Consider the following 20,345-nt stretch of genomic DNA (forward strand, 5'->3'; position numbering starts at 1 on the left):
AATTTACTACCAATTAATACTGCTTCTTATCTTATGTCTTTAATTTAGAAATTGCTTCACATTTTTCTCTTCTAGCTCACTTGGTGTTATGGTATCAATGTGACATTGTTTGTTTTTGTGCCTGAAATATGTCTCTGTTTCATTGGTATCTGGTTCTGTGTTTCTTTCACCGCTTTTTTCTGTGTAATAAAGTATTGCAAAACCGACCAGTTTGCTTAAATATGTAGACTTTACTTACTTTGAAAATTACTGTGTGCTAAGACAAGTTTCTGGTTTTAAAATTCTAATAAATACATTATTTTGTACTTACTTTTCTTAGACACTTTTAAGTAACTTTTACTTGCTCTTTAAATCTCTTTAAATCTGGACGCTTAAAATCATAAAAAATGAACAAAGTTATACACTTATTTTGAATTTTGGGTTGCTATTAAGGTATATATTTAGGCCCAGGATATGCAGTTTTAGACCCCTGCAAAACCCTGAAATTCGTTTTCGGTGGGGGGCATTGCCCCCTGCACCCACGCTGGGGGAGGACCCCCATACCTCCCTGCACCCACGCTGGGGGAGGACCCCCATACCTCCCTGCACCCACGCTGGGGGAGGACCCCCATACCTCCCTGCACCCACGCTGGGGGAGGACCCCCATACCCCCCTGCCTTCTACTTAGGATTTCTAGCCTCCTGCTTTAAATGAAAATGAAAAGACTGGGAAGTAATGTTCCCTTGTCGGAATCTGAAGGGCAAACTGTAGCAAAGCTGTGCAGCATGCAGAATACAACTCCGGGGGATCAAAATGATCCCCTGCAGAGGATAAAATACCTGGCAACAGGGATATAATGGAGGCATATAATATTTAAATTTTATGTATAACAAATACGCATAACAATTTTGCTGCACAGCTTGAGTTTACATGTTATCAAGCTTCTTGCAATTCATTGGTTCCCGGTGTCTCAAAGGTCAATTGAAAATATACTGCATGTGGTAGGCAGAGAAATGACAGGACAGCTTGTAACCTTGCTGGGAACTGCCAGAAACGCGTAACCAATAAGTGTAGGTTTTCACTGCCATATTGTTTGTGGTCAATAAATCAAATACATAATTGTTGTTTTTGTTTTTATTATAAGACCAGTTTTTTGTACAGTAGTTCAAAGTAACATTGCTATTTCAATTGTAAGGCTGTAGTTAATGCATACCCCATAAGTTAGCATTAAAGTATGTACTGTATTTATCGAAAATACAAGGTAATGTTGCACTTTACTCACCCGAAATACATTTTACTCATATAGTGTATAAATTGGAGAATAATTACTCAATGACCCAAAACCTTATCTGGTGCGTTGGGTGCAACCAAGATGCAGAAGAAAAAACAACAACTTAATTATTTGTGTTTAAAGTGAATACTGGTGTGTGGATTCTGGTTTTGGTTTTGTGTGTACCCCTAATGCAGCTGCTCTATATGTCTGTCCATTGTCATTCAAAGGCGTCTGTGAAGCAGAATATTATACAATATCATTGTACTCTAAAATTGTATAAAGAAACTGAGCAGCAGTCCACATTCATATGTTGTTGTGATGCAGGGATGTTTCTTTGCAATGTACATAAGAGATTACTTCTGTCTTCTCTAATGTTCCACCCAGCTCTGGGATCAGCTGTTCTACCACTGTGCATTACAGTATTGTATATTTCAATTGTTCACACAAACACGCTCTGACTAATAAAGTAGACTACTGGCCTCCCATCTAACTGCCAGTCTCTCAGCTGTCTATCATTATGTTTGTTAACTTGAGCATCAGTCCATCTATCACAAACCTGCTGTTTTATCCTGCTCTGCTGTGCTAATTTCTTGCTGTGAGAAATGGGGGGAGAATAATGGTCTTTTTCTCTGCTGACATTTCCAGCAACAACTGTTTTACGATGACCACCTGACAGTGGTTTAATAAAAGCAGACATATTCACATAACCAGCTCTGACAATTAGACTCCCTCCAGATTTGAAGTCAGTAAGCAATAACACACAACAACAAGAACTCTGTATCTATATACCAAACTTTCAAAATGCTTTCTTACACTTTACTATGCATTTACTATAGGGACACTTTTATAAGGGTTTTTGCATGTAACTCCGAGCCATCTTTACTTTAGTGTTGTCATGAAGCATCAACACTACAGAAGAGAAAAGTAACACTGTACATTTAATGATGCCTGAAACACTACCTTGAAGTTGACCCGCAAATATAATTCTGTGCACTGTAAAGATATATGAAGCTGAAAATACAAGAATTTAAATGGTAACTGGAATCTGAAATGTGAAGATCTAAAATGGACTCAGTGTCGAGAATATGAATGACAATATACTGTGTGTATATATATATATATATATATATATATATATATATATATATATATATATATATATACAATAGTCGAGACCTCAGACCTGGAGTCCGAGTCCTGAGTCCGTCATCAGTGTCCCGAGTCTGAGTCCTTGAAACAAACTCAAATCAATTTTCGTTAAACTAGTGGTAGTAGTGGGGCAACAGTTTACCTAACGAAGGTTGTCTGAGATCCCTCTGAAAAAATGTGCAAATAATACAAAATAAAAAAAGATGATTTTTATTTATTTTTTCAAGCTAGATTATTCTAGTTGCATGCCTTTTTCAACTTGTCTGTCACTATCTTCTTTTCTTTTGGAATTGGAATACTGTTTGAATGCACCTGGAGTTTATAGATAAGCTTCAAGTTCAAGTTTGTGGACGTTGTTTTTCACTTTTTGATAAAATCCGTGATCCGGACTGTAGTGTCTACTTTGACTTCAATTCGGGTAAAATCTGCCAATCTGATTCAAACATTGCCGGAACTGTATATATAATACTGTGTTCTTAAATAGTAAATTATTATTTGTATTATTTGTTTTGCAAAACAGAAACGTTATGTTTCACTTTCATTGCATTTGCACTTTTATTAAGTCTGTACTACAATAACCTATTTACGAGACTGTGCTCCAGTGCATTTGATTTCAGATAACAATGTATTTTTTATCTTTTCTCTGTTACACAAAAACATATTATATTTATGTATTTCCCCTTTGTGTAGGTTTATAATGGAATAAAAAATGAAGTTCACACAGTCAGAGATTTCTAGGTTGATGCTGCTTTAAAATACTGTATAGTGCAGCCAGTACATGCTAGAGCTGGGGACAGGAAAAGTGGTTTATTATTTTGGACCCATGAAGACCTCTACTTCATGGACTTGGAGGTTATTTCTGACTATATTATTATTATTATTATTATTATTATTATTATTATTATTGTCCAGTGTGTGTTCTGTTTTCTGTTGCTCTCTCGCTTTCTCTCTCTGTTTTTGTTGCTCTACATTTCTTCAGATTATCTTGTATTCTATTAGGATTTTTTGTTTAATGATGGTGGAGGGAGGCTTTATAGGGGGTTGTACTTTTGTTGTTTTCTAATAAGGAGCAATTGTTACACTTTTTGTTATTTTAATTGCTTTATATTTAGATATTCACAGATTCAGGGAGCTCAGCAAAATCAAATGACGTATTTTTCAAGAATGCTGTTTATAAAATGTATTTCTACAGTGCTTAAAAAGCCTAGAACACGGTTTAAAGTTGTAAAGAGAGGCTCGTTAAAAGCCAAATCATTATTTGCTTGTTAACCATGCTGACATTATTTATTCCTTATAAAACTTCATGTAAAAGAGAAAAAAAACCATGGTCTTTTGTGATAGTTGCAGTTGGATTTGTAGCTGGACTGGGGGTGTGTTTACGCTACAACCTAACTCGCTTCCAGTTTCTTATTCTTACTAGGATTGGCTGCAAAGACAACAGGGCTAAGCAATGATTGGATAATGTTTTGCTGGGTGGGTTTTTATTGTGCAGTTTCGTAGTAACTGAAGATTTTGTATTCTGAGAGATGCAGTTGTTAGTGGAAGTTGTAAGGGAAGTGGGACTGGAAGGGTAGAATTTCTTGTGTGATATATGTCACCGATTGGTTGAGTCTGAATCGTGTCCGGGTCTTCTGCGGTCCAGACTCGAGTCCTACAATTCTGATATATATATATATATATATATATATATATATATATATATATAATATATTGTGGTAAAGACTCCTCCGGCCAAGGCTGGTTTGCGCCCTTTAAATAGTTGACCCAAACAAAACAGCACCCAAGCACAGCTATCATGGTACCTTTCTCACTCTTTTCACTGTTACACTACTTCTCAGCTCCACACTCTCCTACACAACCCACACCAAACATTAATTCCTTTGTTCCTTTATAGGGTGTGACCAGGGGTAATTGACAATCAATAATTTAATTACCCTCTGGCCGCATTCCACGCTTTTCCAATCACACCTCAATCACTCAATTAACCCTTAGCGGTCCATTTATTCAGCGTCTGTCAAGCACATCAGGTCCAATTTATTTTCACATATGAATGAAAGAAAAACACACTGGAAATGTGAAAAAATGCACAGTTATCAAAAGTGCCCAGCCATTTAAAGTAGAGATATCAAAAACACAAGCCAAGTTTCAAGAAACCATTGAGGCAACCTTGCCCAGCACAAAGCAAATAGGCACATACTGTAAAAGCTGTGGGGGTGTTTTTCAGGCACAATAAAAGCCAACTTAATAGAAATAATTGGGGCAACCTTGACCCCCACCGCTTTTACAGTGTTTTTGATATCTCCACTTTAAATGGCTGGGCACTTTTGATAAGTTGCCGTTTTTTCACATTTCCAGTGTGTTTTTGTTTCAGGTAACATAACACGCTTGCAAACTGAAGGTTATAGTTTCATTCAAATCCCACACATTTTATATTTATATAATATAAAAAAAAATTCGCAGACAAATGTTCCATTTTAAAACAGAAATAAATAATTTAATATAAATGATATACGTCACAATAAGTACGTTCCCTAGTATATTTCCATGTTGACAAAACACGTTAATTGTCATTAAACTCGGATGTTCTGTAATACACATATGCGTGGATAAAAGTACCTGGGGTCTGCAAAAATTGCAAAAAAACAGGAGAAGAAGAAGGAGGACATTTTTACCTTCCTTTGGTGACTTATTTTTCTTAATGTATGACAGGTATCAATCCTCTGAATTGTAAAGATCCCAGTGAAGCTTGTTACTTAAACCTACAGCAGAAACTCAAATAGCAGAGTAATGAAACGTACTGTACTGTAAACATTAAAGGTGGCATGTGAATTCCGAGATCTCTGCTGAAAGTATACCAAATCCAACATCTTCACTGTGGGATGATATATGGCCATTGGTATTGACAAACGCACACTCGAGATTTGCTCAAACATTTTGCCCTGCACATTCTCTTGGCAGGATCACAAATGGTAGATACTGCTGCTTATTAATTAAGTGTATTTACCACAAGGAAAAGATGCAGTGTCCCTTTACATTACCAAGTGTATTACTCACAACCCAGTTACCCCTATGTATTGGAATGTAGTCTTGTATTGGTTTGTGTTCAAAGTAATGGAAAGCCATTGGGAACAAACAGGTGTATTCTGGTCTAGCTGTTGGAGCCAGTTTGCTAACATCCTGTCCATGCTATGCTGGTACAGGGACCTTCATTTACACTGAATTCCTGATCAATGTCCAACCTGGTGATAGGATTATTAAACACTCTGGTGCTGCTGTTGGCCAAATACTACCAGAGACTACAGACATGTGTCATTTATAAAATACTAGTGTAAATGTAGTAAAATGTACCATGTCCTGGTAAGCTATCACAAGGGTTAATGGGCTATTTTTATGTGTGTTCAACTCACACACCATATGTGTGTTCAACTCACACACCTGAGACAGAGCAAAGCAGAAGTTTTGGTGTGAAAATATACTTGGTTGATTGAAATGTTCTTCCTTCATTTATGTGACAGGGTAACATCAACCCAACCCTGCCAACCCAATATTCCCCACACACACCCACATGCCCTGCCACATACCTCCCCTCATGTGCACTGCACACCTGGCTGCAATCGGCCACATCCCCCCTTGAAACACCAAACCCCTCCCCTCATGTCCACCTTTCCATGTGTGGATTCTTGTGAACGTGTTGGAGGGTGGGTTGATCCCTGCCCCGGTGCCTTCCCCTGGAGACTGAGAACCGGCGACTGGAGACCCAGGCGACATGGACGGGGCATCAGGAGTGGAGGTTGGCAAACGGGCAGGTTCAGCAGCCGCCAGGTGGAGCAAAGCAGGAACCAGTCGACCAACTTGAAGCCTCAATGATGCAGCGACCCAGGAGCTAGGCCCAGCGACAAAGTTCCGGACACAAATGCCGGGTGTCTGAGAGCCTAGGTCAAGGGCTCTGACCCATCAGCACCGGGTCAGGACACAGGGGTGGTGGTCCCTTTGCCTCCTCTTTTAGCTGAGGTGGTTCTGCGTCTTTTGTAAGGGGCGACCGTTTAACTCCTCGTGTGACTCCTGGGCTTTTGTGTGGAGGTGCCCATTTAACCCCCTAAGTTGGAGTGACCTTTTCCCAGTAGGGGCTTCTTTACCAAGGGGGGTCCCAACGCTGACGGCGGTGCTGGGCCCTCTGGCAGGGGCAACGCTGGCAGTGGTGCAGGGCCCTCCGGCAGTGGCAACGCTGGCAGCGGCAATACTGACAGCAGCAATGCTGACAGTGGCAATGCTGACGGCGGTGCGGGGCACTCCGACAGAGGCAATGCTGGCAGCAACACTAGCACCTCCAGACGTGCAGCTGGAGATGACTCCCCCTTCTTGGGCGCTGGTGAAGGCTTCCCTGCTCGTCTTCGGGAACGGCTACCCCTCACTTACTTCGGTACTTGGCCAGGCAGCTGTTCCTCTTCTTCTTGGAGGGGGCAGCAGGCCACGAAGTGTCCCGACTCCCCGCAGACGAGGCACCAACTTGAAGCCTCGAGATCAGTGATAGGTGTCCAGGCCACCATCCTACAGCCTTCGGAAGGAGAGGGGAATCCTTCTTCAGCGCTTACAAGGCTTGCGTTTGGAGAGCATTTAGGCGGAGCAATTCCTTACACGACTCCACCTCATGGCGAAAGAAGGCCTCCATGAAGAGATGGTCCCCCCACACACCCACACATTACACATGTAATACACGGGATAAATGTTATGTTATCAGTAGAGGGCAAGTTTGTTGCAATCTACTGTAAAACCTTAAATAAACACCCCGTGCCTATTGGAGACCGGTGACTATTTGAGACTCATCGTTTATTATGTAAGATCACTAACATCTGCAAATACTTCAGATGCAATCATGAAAAAGCTGCCCGCACACAACCTTATAGAAACGACACAAGTAAATTACAACATTCCAGCAATTAAAAGTAATTAAAAGGTTGTGTCAGTGGGTAATAACAGTTTGTATTGTAATAATAATAAAAACAGTAAAATCCACTAAAGACAGCCCTGTAAATATCGAAACACAAGAGTGTATTAAATTAGGCTTGTAGCACAATAAAAAAAACAAACATGGTTTTAAAATTAATAAAAGCAATAAGTATCATCTTTATTAACACATATTATATTTATTGTTCACCCTCAAAAACGTGTACATTGGTAAGAATGGACAATCGATGAAAAGTTAACCAGCAACGAATCTTCATTGCAAAACAACCGCATGAAATACTGTATTAATAGGAAAAATAAGTTCATACTGTTGGCCCACACAGAAATGCTGGAAGATTAACAATAAAATCAATCAAGTACCAGTTGTATCACAAAATCAAAGCAAAAGTAACTAATTTGTTTTTATAACGTTGTGACAGGGTAGCCGATGTGGCGATTTAAACAAAAATAAAATAAATATTTAAAACACAAAACACACTGCTCACAAATCTCGAACACAAAACTTTCTACACCGGTAAGGCTGGGCAATCGCCTTTACTATTCCTATAGGGTTTTTTAAAATGTATTTATTTATTTATGTTTAAGTTTCGTTTTGATTTCTCTCTCTTATTCTCTTGCTTTCGTTCACTCCTCCGTACACCAACCCCGAGTGCAGAGAGCTGCAAGCTTTTATGCAGGTGACCATCTTCTACATGAGGTTTTTAAATTGTGGATGGGGCTTCCCATCCACGCTGCCAAACAAAATCTACGGCTCTTCGTCGTCACATTTAATAAAACAATAACAAAACAACACGGCTACGCCATCATATTTATAAATACATGTAAATAATAATAATAATAATAATAATAATAATAATAATAATAATCATCAAAAACATATATACAAGCAGGGCTTTGCCTTGCCCCTTTTTAATAATGTGCAGGGCTCTCTCCTGCTGCTCTGCAACACATGCAGATTGATAAATAAGAACGCTGGAAAAGGAGCAAAATACGAATATTCATTGCAAAACTCAATGCACGAAATACTGTTAATACAAAAAAAAAAAAAACATACAAATATACTAAAAGGCAACCCTGTTAATATCATAAAACAAGTTTGTATTTTACTCACTTTCAGCACGCTCAAAAAAGTTCACTACTGGTTTTAAAATGAATAACATCACAAAAAAAACCTTTATGCATTACGTGTACCTTAAAATAAGTTAAATTCAGTTTTCTTATCATTCATCTTGAGCCTCAGGGTCTCTTCATCGCTTTGAAAAACAAATTGGTAAGCTTGCTGTACAGCCATGTGTGTGTATTGACTGGAATATTCAGTATAACGCGCAGTGTGGAATAGTGGTTAGGGTTCTGGAGTCTTGACCAGAGGGTCGTGGGTTCAATCCCAGGTGGGGGACGCTGCTGCTGTGACCTTGAGCAAGGTACTTTATCTAGATTGCTCCAGTAAAAACCCAACTGTATAAATGGGTAATTGCATGTAAAAATAATGTGATATCTTGTAACAACTGTAAGTCGCCCTGGATAAGGGCGTCGGCTAAGAAATAAATAAATAAATAATAATACTCATAACCCAGCAAGAGATCCGGTGTCTATTTACTATATTTCCCAGCAGCCCCAGTGCTTATTAGAGACCCGGTGAGTATTGAAGACCGGCGATTATTTGAAGTTTTATGGTAATTGTGTGGCCTGTCCTTATTATAAGTTCCAAACTGAGAAAAAACGTTAAGCTGCCCTACACTGGGCTACAGATATCTAACAATTTGAATGTCAAAAATATGAAAATGTTACCTTCCTACCAAGGTCACTGCCATTGTGCTGCCTCATTGTATTGAAGAATAATTAAGAACTATAGGGATGGCTCCATTTCCATCATGCTTGACCAGTCTTTAAACTGTTTCAAATGCCCATGAAATAATGGGGACTGAGGTAGTCTCCTTGGTAAAGAACTTGCACGCACAGAGAGGGACTCCCTATAAACACCTTTGAAACAGACAGCAGAATTCTGTGTCTTATTAGAGAGGTATTTGACAGCAAGGAGGCATTTTTTTTGTGATTGCCTTGACCAATGCACACTGGGGCAGGACTCTAAGGAGCACCGTGACAATTCTTCTGACAGAGCTGGGCTGGTGAGCTGAAGATGAGATGTGAGGTGTCCTCTCCTGGGCCTTCTGTTCAGGAGACAACAGTGTGCTTACTGGCTGTCAAAAGTAATTAATCTTTTGCTGTGTAAAAATTAATCTGATTAACCGTGCACGTGCTGCAGTGCCAGGGCCTAACTCTTACTTTTACTAATCAGATTTACTTTATTATTATTACTTATTTCTTAGCAGACGCCCTTATCCAGGGCAACTTACAAATGTTACAAGATATCACATTATACATTATACAGATATCACATTATTTTTTACATAGAATTACCCATTTATACAGTTGGATTTTTACTGAAGCAATCTAGGTAATGTACCTTGCTCAATTATTTTAATATATTTTAAACTTTTGTTCGTATTTATTGTATTACCAATATGGGCTGCGAATATCCAGTGATGGGGATATAGTGAAGATGGCCGTATTTAACGGATTTATGTCATGGGTCTAGAACTGCTTTTTCAATTTGATGAACATTCAATGTAGGTAATATAAGTAATGGTGATCTATTTTGTAATGATGCAGATACTGTAGTTTACATACTTGTTAAAAATTCTAACAGTAGAGCATCTTCACACACATTTTCGTGAAAATATATCAAAAATAGCAGAGCATAACATTCCTAGCAAGGGAAGTTTACAGAACACATTTAAGACTATCATAAAGAAGCATATGTTTTGCCGATATATAAAGTCGACTTAAATTCTCTGAGATTCTGGAGAACCTTCTATTAAGAACCTTCCACAGTAGGATTCACTTGAGGGTGGTTTCTTGTCAAACTGCTTGGGAATGTGGGAAACAAATAGAAAAGCTATTGGATTGTGCTGCTTGATATTTCGGTGCCTGTTGTGCTGTTGTTTTTAGATGGTATGACAGCATAGGCGCCACATTTTTTAAATGATTGGGGGTGCTCGGTGAAAGTGTTCCTTCTCACGGCGCTTCTGTTAATGAAGTCATTTATAACTACTTCAAAGTCCACTGATTCTGACTCTATGAATATGGAGCACAGCAATGCTATTTAGTCTTGCATGAGTCATTGTTGACCGAAGGACTGTTTTTAGGCGACGTAATGCAGAGAAAGACCGCTCGCTGGTGCAGGTTGTGACTGGGATTGTTAGAACTAGTCAAATCAGTTTGAATAACTCAGGAAACATAATATGAAATGTCAGATCTGACTTAAAAATTGTCACAATGTCCTGTAAATTTCTAATGGCACCAGAAGGCTGGCGGGCTCATATTACGTCCAGCATCATATCACGTTGGAAAGTTAGTACAGTACTGTCAACATCATTTCCATAGAACTGAAAAACAGTTTTCCCCTGAATCTTCACCAATCACAAATTTCTCAACATGCAGGAGTAAATGTAAACTTTCGTTGTCAAATCTGTTATTTAGACCAGCCAACATGTTGTGAAATACTTCAAAATATTGGCACCTGTAGAAATCTTCTGCAGTTCAAAATCTATGTTGCTGCCCATTACTGCCATCTAACCACTTTGGTACTCTGTGTTTCCGGGTTCTTCGATGCTCAGATTGTTTGCTAGTCCTTTTGTTTGTGTCCAAAACGTATCAAAGCTATTCCTCAAGTACTAAATGGTGGTTCTCAAATTTTCAACAATTAAGGCTGCTTCCTGAAGGTGCTGGCTTGCAATGCTGTATTTGCACCATCAACATGAGAGAATAATTTCAGAAGCAGTTGCAACATGAAGTACACAGCAAATGTCTCCAGTCTAGAATAAAATCAATTAGCTTTTGCACCGATTTCAGTATGCTCTTCCTCGGCAGTCATCTGAAAAAATTCAAGTAGCTCACTGTAATTATCCGTAGCTGATTTCAAGCTAGCTGCGTTAAGTGTCCATCTAATAAAATAATAAATAATAGGTATATTCTTATATCCCTGGCAACACAGTATCACATATTTTATATTGTTGAAAATGAAATGTAGTAAAACTGTGGTTTTAGTGTTTTTTTTTTTTCTTTTAATTTAGTCATTCCAACCGAGTTAGAAATATTCAATGCAGTATGCTACTTTTATGCAGAGTGAAAAGGCTGGGACGGCCAGAATACGTTTTTTTTCTCCTCTGAACAGTGAACACAAACAGTAGAATTAGCACAGATTAGATTTACGTGAATGCTAGATGTAGATTTTTTTTTTTTTTTTTAAATAATGCTGACAAAGCAAATGTGCCTTCATAATGTGTAACTTATTTAATTAATATTTGTTTCACTTTTTAAAGCTTTTTCAGTTAGTGGTGGCTTTGAAGGCGATGCTTGGTATTGCATCAAAGTAAGGTGTAATATTTTTTCATTCATAAATACACCCATAATAAAAGAAAACAGATAAAGGGGAAATGCGGACTACATACATATCTTCTAATTGTATATCATGTGGTTAAAGCTGTTTGTTGTGTTGCTTAGTAATAGCACAACGTGTGATTGTTTAGAAATGGGTTTTTGAAAGAACTGCGTAACTGAATTCTGGGAGTTGTTTGTGGGACACCTGGAGTTTACTCACGGACCGCAGGTTGGGAACCAGTGATCTAGTGGGTGCAAATGGTCGCATGTTATGTGTATCAGGTTGTTTCAGATTTTTTAAATTTACATAGTCACTTTAGAGATGTGCTTACAAAATTAATCAGCTCCCTGATTTCATTGAGCACGTCCCTACAGGTTGATATATTTGCCACACAATCCTGAACAGCCAAACTTAAGGAGTGAGCCAAGCAGTGAACCAAGATAGCACAAGGCTCAATTTCACAGACTTTAGCCTGCGCACCGTTCCTTATGCCAGACACATTACTAGCACCATCAAAGCACTGTCCCTTGCACTTTTTGAAATCCAAGCCCCATGTTGTTAAGACATATAGTAGGGTAGAAGAGAGCCCTGCACATAGTTAGTGAGGCAGATCAAAGCTCTGCTTGTAAATAAATGTATTATGTGTAAATTATATTGTAAATAGTGTATTATGATTTATAAAAGGAAATGTATTGTTTGGGAAAGGGTGGTGTTGGTATGATTTGAATGTATTTTGTGTTTATTTAAAAGGAGTGATTTTCTTTGTTATTGTTTGGTTTGGATGTGGTCTGGCAGAGGGGATGGTAGCATCCCCTCTGCCATCTCGTGAGAATGCATGATCAGCAGCGAATTAATTAAGAGTTGCTGTCGACCACGCAGATATTAAAAACTTGTGCAGAAATTTAATTTATAACTAATCTAGAGATGGTCAAATGTATAAAAACCTACTGCATTTGCTGATCAGAGTGGGTGTTCAAGGAGGCAGCATTTCCGCTGTCAGCATGGCCAGTAGTAGCATTTCCACTACCAAGATTGTCTGGCTGGAGGAGCCAGCCTTGTCAGTGTCAGCACCTGCTTTCAGCATTGCCGCCGACAACATTGCCATCCGTGGTTTATTGCAGAACTCATTAAACCCCTACCTTTTGCATCTTGCCAAATTCTGCAAAACACTTTTCCTTTCTCATCGCCATTCTTGAGCCACTTGAAAGTAGAAATCATTTGTGTTGAAATGAGCCCCTTTCTTAGTTTTTGCTTCGCTGCTACTGCTGGGTTTTTAGTCATGGTTCAGCTCACCAGCGGATCGCTTTGTGTTGTTCTCAGTAGGTCGAATAGTAAAATTATCTACAGATCCAGGGGTCTCATCATGTTCTGTACTATCAGTCTTTTTATATATTGAACTTGTTTTCTTAATGTTCTGAATTACGAACGTATCCATTTCACAGTTACTGTACTTTACTCTTCAAAGATAAATAGGCGGGCACTGTGCAGAAACCTCTTTTTTTATTAGACAAGTACATTATGAAAAAAGGGTGTGTGTATATAATTGAGTTTGCGTGGAGAATTAAGGTTGACCTGTAAACAAATGTAACTGCAGTTTTACAATCAAAGTATTTAGAAGCAAATATAATGTAATATCATAAAACTGTTTGTGATTACATTTATAAAACAGCACTGTTTTCTGTGACAATAAGGTCTTCACACAGAAAAACACCCCTCATAGGAAACTAAATAGTCCGGGTTCTCGGTAAGTCACCACCAAATTGTCATGGGAGGGGAATAATAAAAAATGAACATTCACAGAACCATAAGTTAATTTCCATGAGTCAGGTAACATTGACTCCTCTCTGGAGCTTCCATGCAAGCTGTGTGGCGAGCATGCAGTAAGAGGTATTGCATATATGTGTGCTGGTTTTTTTACAGTGTAAACATTTTTTTGCACATCCTCAGGGAGCTCAGCACCACCTGCATCAATACATTTTGGGGATGCTTAAGCACCCACAGCACCCACGGAGCTGGCGCCTTTGTATGACTCTCAGAGTTGAAGACAGGCACAGGCATATTTTAAAAGTGATTAACACTAGAAGGACCAGAGATATACTCATACCTAGAAGCCCCGCAGCCGTCTTTCTGACTGCTGTATTCAAAACACTGTAAATTGTATAACGAAAGGCGAAACAGTCTGGAGCGGCTGCAGGGACATCTAGGGGATAGCAGTTGAATTACAATTGAAAAAAACAGGTCGCGTAAAATGCAGGACCCTACACATAGAATATGCACTGAGTGAAAATAAAAAATTGAAACACTTTAATTTTAGTAAATAAAATAAATTGTGTTTATTAAACGTTATTAAGCGTTTTTATTCAACCTTTAAACTAAGCACCTTTATATAATTGAACATTTTAGAAATGCAGTTATTTTTCTTGGTCATCAAACAAGAAAGAAGTGCTTGTCTCTTATTATTCCCATTCATAAATACCTGCACAGGAATCACTTTGAGTAAAACCAGTACAATGTGCAGAAAAACATAACTTAAATCCTAATTTCTGAACACCTTGTAACTAAAACGCCCAGCCGTTACCTCTCATGCTGAACTGTAATGCACAAAAAAGATGAATGCGCACAATACAGAGGGAAACGAGAGCCTTGCAAAAGTTACTTTTTTTCGCCACTACTCTGTGCATCCAAATACAACTTGCAAAATCACATTCAGTTGGCTTGCAACATCCCCCCCCCCCCCCCCACAAAAAAAAGAGATTTTATCAGTTGGTGTAAAACTGTGGTCTAGTATTGACGTTTACACACAACATGTATATACAGATAAAAAGCACACCCACACACAAACACACACATACAAATACGCATAAACACATACTGTGATTATCTATCTATGTTTACATAGGCACGGTACTAAAGATAATTAAAGACAAAGGCTCATTATTTTCAAGTCTAATGGCAATTCATGTTCAAAGTTATGTACAGTATGAATCTCTTCTTCCCTGTCCTCTTCTGTTGATGTCACACTTTCCATGTCTTCCCAAAACACCATATTTTCTTTGTATATTAGGTAAGAGCAACAGTGGGGGAGGGAGGGTATTTTCGAGCTAAATGTAATGATATAAAGTACATAAGGCACATATTCAGGCCCAATATATGCAGTTTAAGACCCCTGCAAAACCCTGAAATTCGTTTTCGGTGGGGGGTGTTGCCCCCTGCACCCACGCTGGGGGAGGACCCCCATACCTCCCTACACCCACGCTGGGGGAGGACCCCCATACCCCCTTGCCTTCTATTTAGGATTTGTAGCCTCCTACTTTAAATGAAGATGAAAAGACTGTTGTCATATCAATTAGTGGCTGATGTTCATGAAATTATTTAACATGTTGTAGGGTGCTGATACTTTTGTCTGTGACTGAATCAATGAAGTTTGATAATATTGTAGTGGCCAGCTATGGCGGGCTACAGCGGGGAAAGAAGAGGCAGACAACATCATGAAGTTCATGCAGTGAAAACTGTTATTTATATTACCTGCTCTGCGTGGCAATGGATTCAAATGGATACCTCTTTCAGGATGCTCTTTTCTAATTACTGCCTCTTTCAGTCTCGCTCTCATCTCAGTCATTGGCGCAGCAGCACGCTCCTTTATTATTATTATTATTATTATTTATTTCTTAGCAGACGCCCTTATCCAGGGCGACTTACAATCGTAAGCAAATACATTTCAAGTGTTACAATACAAGTAATACAATAAGAGCAAGAAATACAATAACTTTTGTTCTAGTGTGACAAACCACAATTCAATAATACAGTAGATAATAGTGATAGTTACATCAGGATATGATTAAATAGTGATAGTTACATCAGGATATGATTAAATACAAAATACTACAGGTTAAACACTTGGCAGATTACAGTATTCTGAAGTACAGGATTAAATGCAGTAAAATAGGGGGCAGATAAGAGCAAAATAAAGCACATTTAAATGAAGGGTGATAGTGTCCCAGGATACAAACAGAGGAGTTCTACAGGTGCTGTTTGAAGAGGTGAGTCTTAAGGAGGCGCCGGAATGTGGTCAGGGACTGGGCAGTCCTGACATCTGTAGGAAGGTCATTCCACCACTGCGGAGCAAGGGTGGAGAAGGAGCGGGCTCTGGAGGCAGGGGAGCGTAGCGGAGGTAGAGCCAGTCTTCTAGTGCAGGCGTAGCGGAGAGGTCGAGTGGGGGTGTAGGGAGAGATGAGGGTCTGGAGGTAGCTGGGTGCAGTCTGGTCAAGGCATCTGTAGGCTAGTACAAGAGTCTTGAACTGGATGCGAGCGGTGATCGGGAGCCAGTGGAGCGAGCGGAGTAGTGGAGTAGCGTGGGCAAAGCGAGGCAGAGAGAACATCAGGCGGGCAGCAGAGTTCTGGATGAGCTGGAGTGGACGGGTGGCGGACGCAGGGAGGCCAGCCAGGAGGGAGTTGCAGTAGTCTAGGCGGGAGAGTACCAGGGCCTGGACCAGGAGCTAGGTAGCGTAGTTGGTGAGGAAGGGTCGGATTCTTCGGATGTTGCTCAGGAAGAATCGGCAAGTGCGTGCCACAGTGGAGATGTGCTGGGAATAAGAGAGGCAGGGGTCCAGGGTGACTCCAAGGTTCTTAGCGGAGGAAGAGGGAGAGAGTGTGGTAGATTCCAGAGGAACAGAGATAGAGAGATCAGAGGAGGGGGAGGAAGAGGGAAAGAAAAGGAGGTCAGATTTAGAGAGGTTGAGTTTGAGGTGATGCGAGTGCATCCAGGAGGAAATAGCAGACAGACAGGTAGAGATACGGGAGGAGATGGTGGAGTCAGAGGTGGGGAAGGAGAGGAAAATCTGAGCATCATCAGCATAGAAATGGTATGAGAAACCATAGGATGCGATGAGGGGGCCCAGGGAGCGGGTGTAGAGAGAGAACAGGAGAGGACCCAAGACTGACCCTTGGGGGACTCCAGTTAAGAGAGGGTGAGGTGTGGAGGTTGCTCCAGTGCGGTTGGAGAGGTAGGAGGAGAACCAGGCCAGAGCAGTGCCAGAGATCCCCAGGTCAGCGAGAGATGATAGTAGAATAGAGTGATCAACAGTGTCAAAGGCAGCAGAGAGGTCGAGGAGAATTAGGACAGAGGAGAGAGAGGCAGCTCGGGCACACTTAAGTGAGTTGGTGACAGACAGGAGGGCGGTTTCAGTGGAGTGAGCAGAGCGGAAGCCAGATTGGAGAGGGTCAAGCAGAGAGTGGATAGACAGGAAAGCAGAGAGCTGGCGGTGTACAGTCCGCTCGAGGGTTTTGGAGAGGAAGGGTAGGAGGGAGACAGGACGGTAGCTCTGGAGGGAGGTGGGGTCGAGGGTAGGTTTTTTGAGGAGGGGAGTGATAGAGGCTTTTTTGAAGCACAACTCCACCCACTCTTCATCCATTGGTAGTATGGCACCCCATTGGCCATGCATGCATCCAACTCCTCCCCGTAGATGACGCTCTCCCATCACACACACTAAGCAACCCAGTGGGCCAATGTCCTATCCCCTTCCCCAGTCCATAACACAGAGCATGACAAATACACGTTATACACAATTGTGAACAGCAATGTCCCATCCCCTTCCCCAGTCCATAACACAGTCCATTTCACACGGGTCATTTTACCATGTATGGAATACATGGTAAAATGGATTCCATAGCATACGAAAAGATATTGGCCACTCATCTGAAACCCTCTGCTACAAAATTTGGTTTAAAACGCAACTGGACGTTCCAACAAGACAACGATCCAAATCACACATCAAAATCTACTTCAGAATGGTTAAAGAAGAATAAAATCAAGGTTCTGGAATGGCCTAGTCAAAGTCCTGATCTAAATCTGATTGAGAATCTTTGGTATGAGTTGAAGAAGGTTGTGCACAACAGAAGTCCTCGGAATTTGAATGAACTGCAACATTTTTGCGTTGAAGAATGGTCAAAAATCACTAAAGAATCATTCTAAAAGCTCATTGACAAATATCCTAATCGTTCAAAAGAGGTTATTATTGCTAAAGGTGCTTCAACTATCTACTAATTTAATTTTCCTTGTCAGGGTATGAATACTTTTGAATTAGCATTTTTTGAGTTTTGCTAAATAAAAATGCTGAAATAAATAATATCTAATATCAAATAATCTATTTCTTTTCCTCATCCACAAAAGCAAAACTTTTGCTACAAAAGATTATTCCTATAATTTGTTTTTCGATTACAACTGTATGTGTGTGTGTGTGTGTGTGTGTGTGTGTGTATTTGTCTTAATTTAAAATGTGTTTTAATTATTTTAATTCCCCAAAATGACAGGTAGCCGTGTTATAAACGGTATAAACCACTTTGGGCCGTGCAGTTCCAATAATATATACCACTTCTGGTTATCACCACCCCAGGCATGGTATATATCATGGGAACCGCATGGCCTGTCGTGGTTTATACCTTACATATATAATAATAGACGGGCTTCAGTGAGTTACAGGAAAATAATTCCATCTGGGGCTTATGTGACGTCATAAACTATGAGACTGTTACGTCGAGTAAATAAATAATTACGTAAATTAAGTAAATGTTAAAGAATCTTAAATATAATTTTCTTTTTGATAATTGAATGGTGAATTAAAGTGGGTAGATTTACTTTAAAATACTTTAATAATTTTAATTTTAATAATTTCACGTTCCTCTCCAGTTTCTCTGAGATATGAATGTACCAGCTTTACATCACTTTTTTTTTTTTTTTCCGTATCATCATTTTGTTGATCATTAATGAACGTTTATGTACTGTGGGTGTTGTCGAGTGATTGAAAACGAGACATTTTGTGTTTGAACTGAAAGTGGTCTCGAGGAGTTGAATGGGTCAAAGTTCAAGAATATTTTCCTCTAGAGGAATTATGACATTTTGACATCACTACTGTGGTATTATGCCTTTTCTTTCGAATGGCTCAGGATGCAAATATAGCCTTCTGCATTGTTGTGATTAGGACATGTGATTTGCAATTCTTCAGACTTCCCTTACTGCATTGTTGTGATTAGGACATGTGATTTGTGATTCTTCATTTTACACAAGTAAGCAATAGAACATGAGAATGTGTGCGGTTGCACTCAGACAATTTGGTTGTCTCAATGGTCTATAAAATACCAAATAACATATTAGTGTGATGAGGTAAATAAGACCTGTACAGATAAATTGCAATGGGATCTGCTTCAGACATTCAGAGCATTTGGTTTGTCCAACTGGTTTAATATATGATTCTATGTTAAACAAATGTACTATTTTGATATAATTATTATATGAAATACACCACTGTTCTATGCATTTACTCATGGTATTATCAATACGCCACAATTTATACCCTAGACTGTGGAGACATCCATACAAATTAATGACACACTCTACAGGGTTTGGGTGGTTCTGTTCAGCTGAGTTGGTACAGCTCTGTAGTTAATGGTAACGTTGTTGTTTGTGTTTCAGCGCTGCACCTGGAAGCCCCGTCTCACTGACACCAAAATGTCGTACGGATCAATCGCCGGGGGTGCCTTCGGGAGAAATGCTTTTGGTGGGCCCAAAAGACAGGGCTACCAGCCAGTAGGTAAACACCTCCTCCTCTTCATTAACCAAAACGTCAGTCATGGAATCTGCATGCAACCTGAATTGGATATTTTGCTTTTACTGCATGGTTTTTACTCAGCTTTACACATAGTGTTAAATGGTAGACACTACGGATGGGTCGGTATACAGTTTTTTTTGGTTTACCGTGGTTTAAGTACATTTATCTCACCCAAGTCCAGGAAAGAAAACAACGTGGTCTGTATAGATGATCCTTAAGTAATGAAGTTGTTGTTATTCGGCAAACTATCCAAACAGAACTGTAGCAGTTAAATGGTAAAAAGCACTTCTGCTTGTTTGTAATTTCTCTGTAAAAGAAACCGATACTAAATCTTCTCAGATAGTAAGCAAGTTTATATACAGCGCTTAGAGTGACCGGCAAAGCTCTAAGTTCCTCTGAGTTTAAATTGTCACCATCCAAGCTGACGACGAGGTAAACAGACAGCCCTTGTTTTATCCCCTGCTGTGTTGGCACTGAACTCTGCTGGAAAAAAAGGGACGTGAAGGACTGCTGTGCTGTAAGTAGTTCATCTTGGGTTGTCTGTCGGGACTGTACTATAAAATATAATTTGCTTACTAAGGTGGATGTACATTAGTTTGTATTACATGCTGGATTGAGGTTGCAGTCTCTTTGGAGGTGTCATGTACATAGGCAGAGTTGCATGTTTCTTTCTTTATTTTTTGAGCAGGGGTAAAAAAAAAAATACCTTTACGTTTCTTTATTGAGAGCGGCGTTTATTCGAGGGCAGCGTCTATTAAAAATATGATATCTGAGTGAGGCGTTAATTTGAGGACGGTGTTAATTCGAAGTTATACGCTATTTAAAGTTATGGCCAATACCCCACAAACCTTAGTTTTAGGGTTATGTTATTGTTGTATGTATTTCTGCTTTTAAATAATAACCTGTATTGGTACATGTTTGTGTTTTAAGCAAT

At 39.6% G+C, this 20,345-nt stretch overlaps 1 protein-coding gene across 2 annotated transcripts in view; it reads left to right on the top strand.

Annotated features, from left to right (window-relative positions):
- The window catches only part of tsnare1 (T-SNARE Domain Containing 1), a 265,495-nt gene that overhangs the window by 19,927 nt on the left and 225,223 nt on the right, over positions 1-20,345 (top strand). For both annotated transcript variants that reach the window (XM_033999014.3, XM_034917187.2), the window contains exon 2: positions 19,276-19,393. In XM_033999014.3, the coding sequence (XP_033854905.2) occupies positions 19,312-19,393 (82 nt within the window). In that variant the 5' untranslated portion in view covers positions 19,276-19,311. The remainder of the gene's footprint in view (positions 1-19,275; positions 19,394-20,345) is intronic.

This window comes from Acipenser ruthenus, chromosome 4 (genome assembly GCF_902713425.1).
Source record: "Acipenser ruthenus chromosome 4, fAciRut3.2 maternal haplotype, whole genome shotgun sequence".
NCBI classification, from domain to species: Eukaryota; Metazoa; Chordata; class Actinopteri; order Acipenseriformes; family Acipenseridae; genus Acipenser; species Acipenser ruthenus.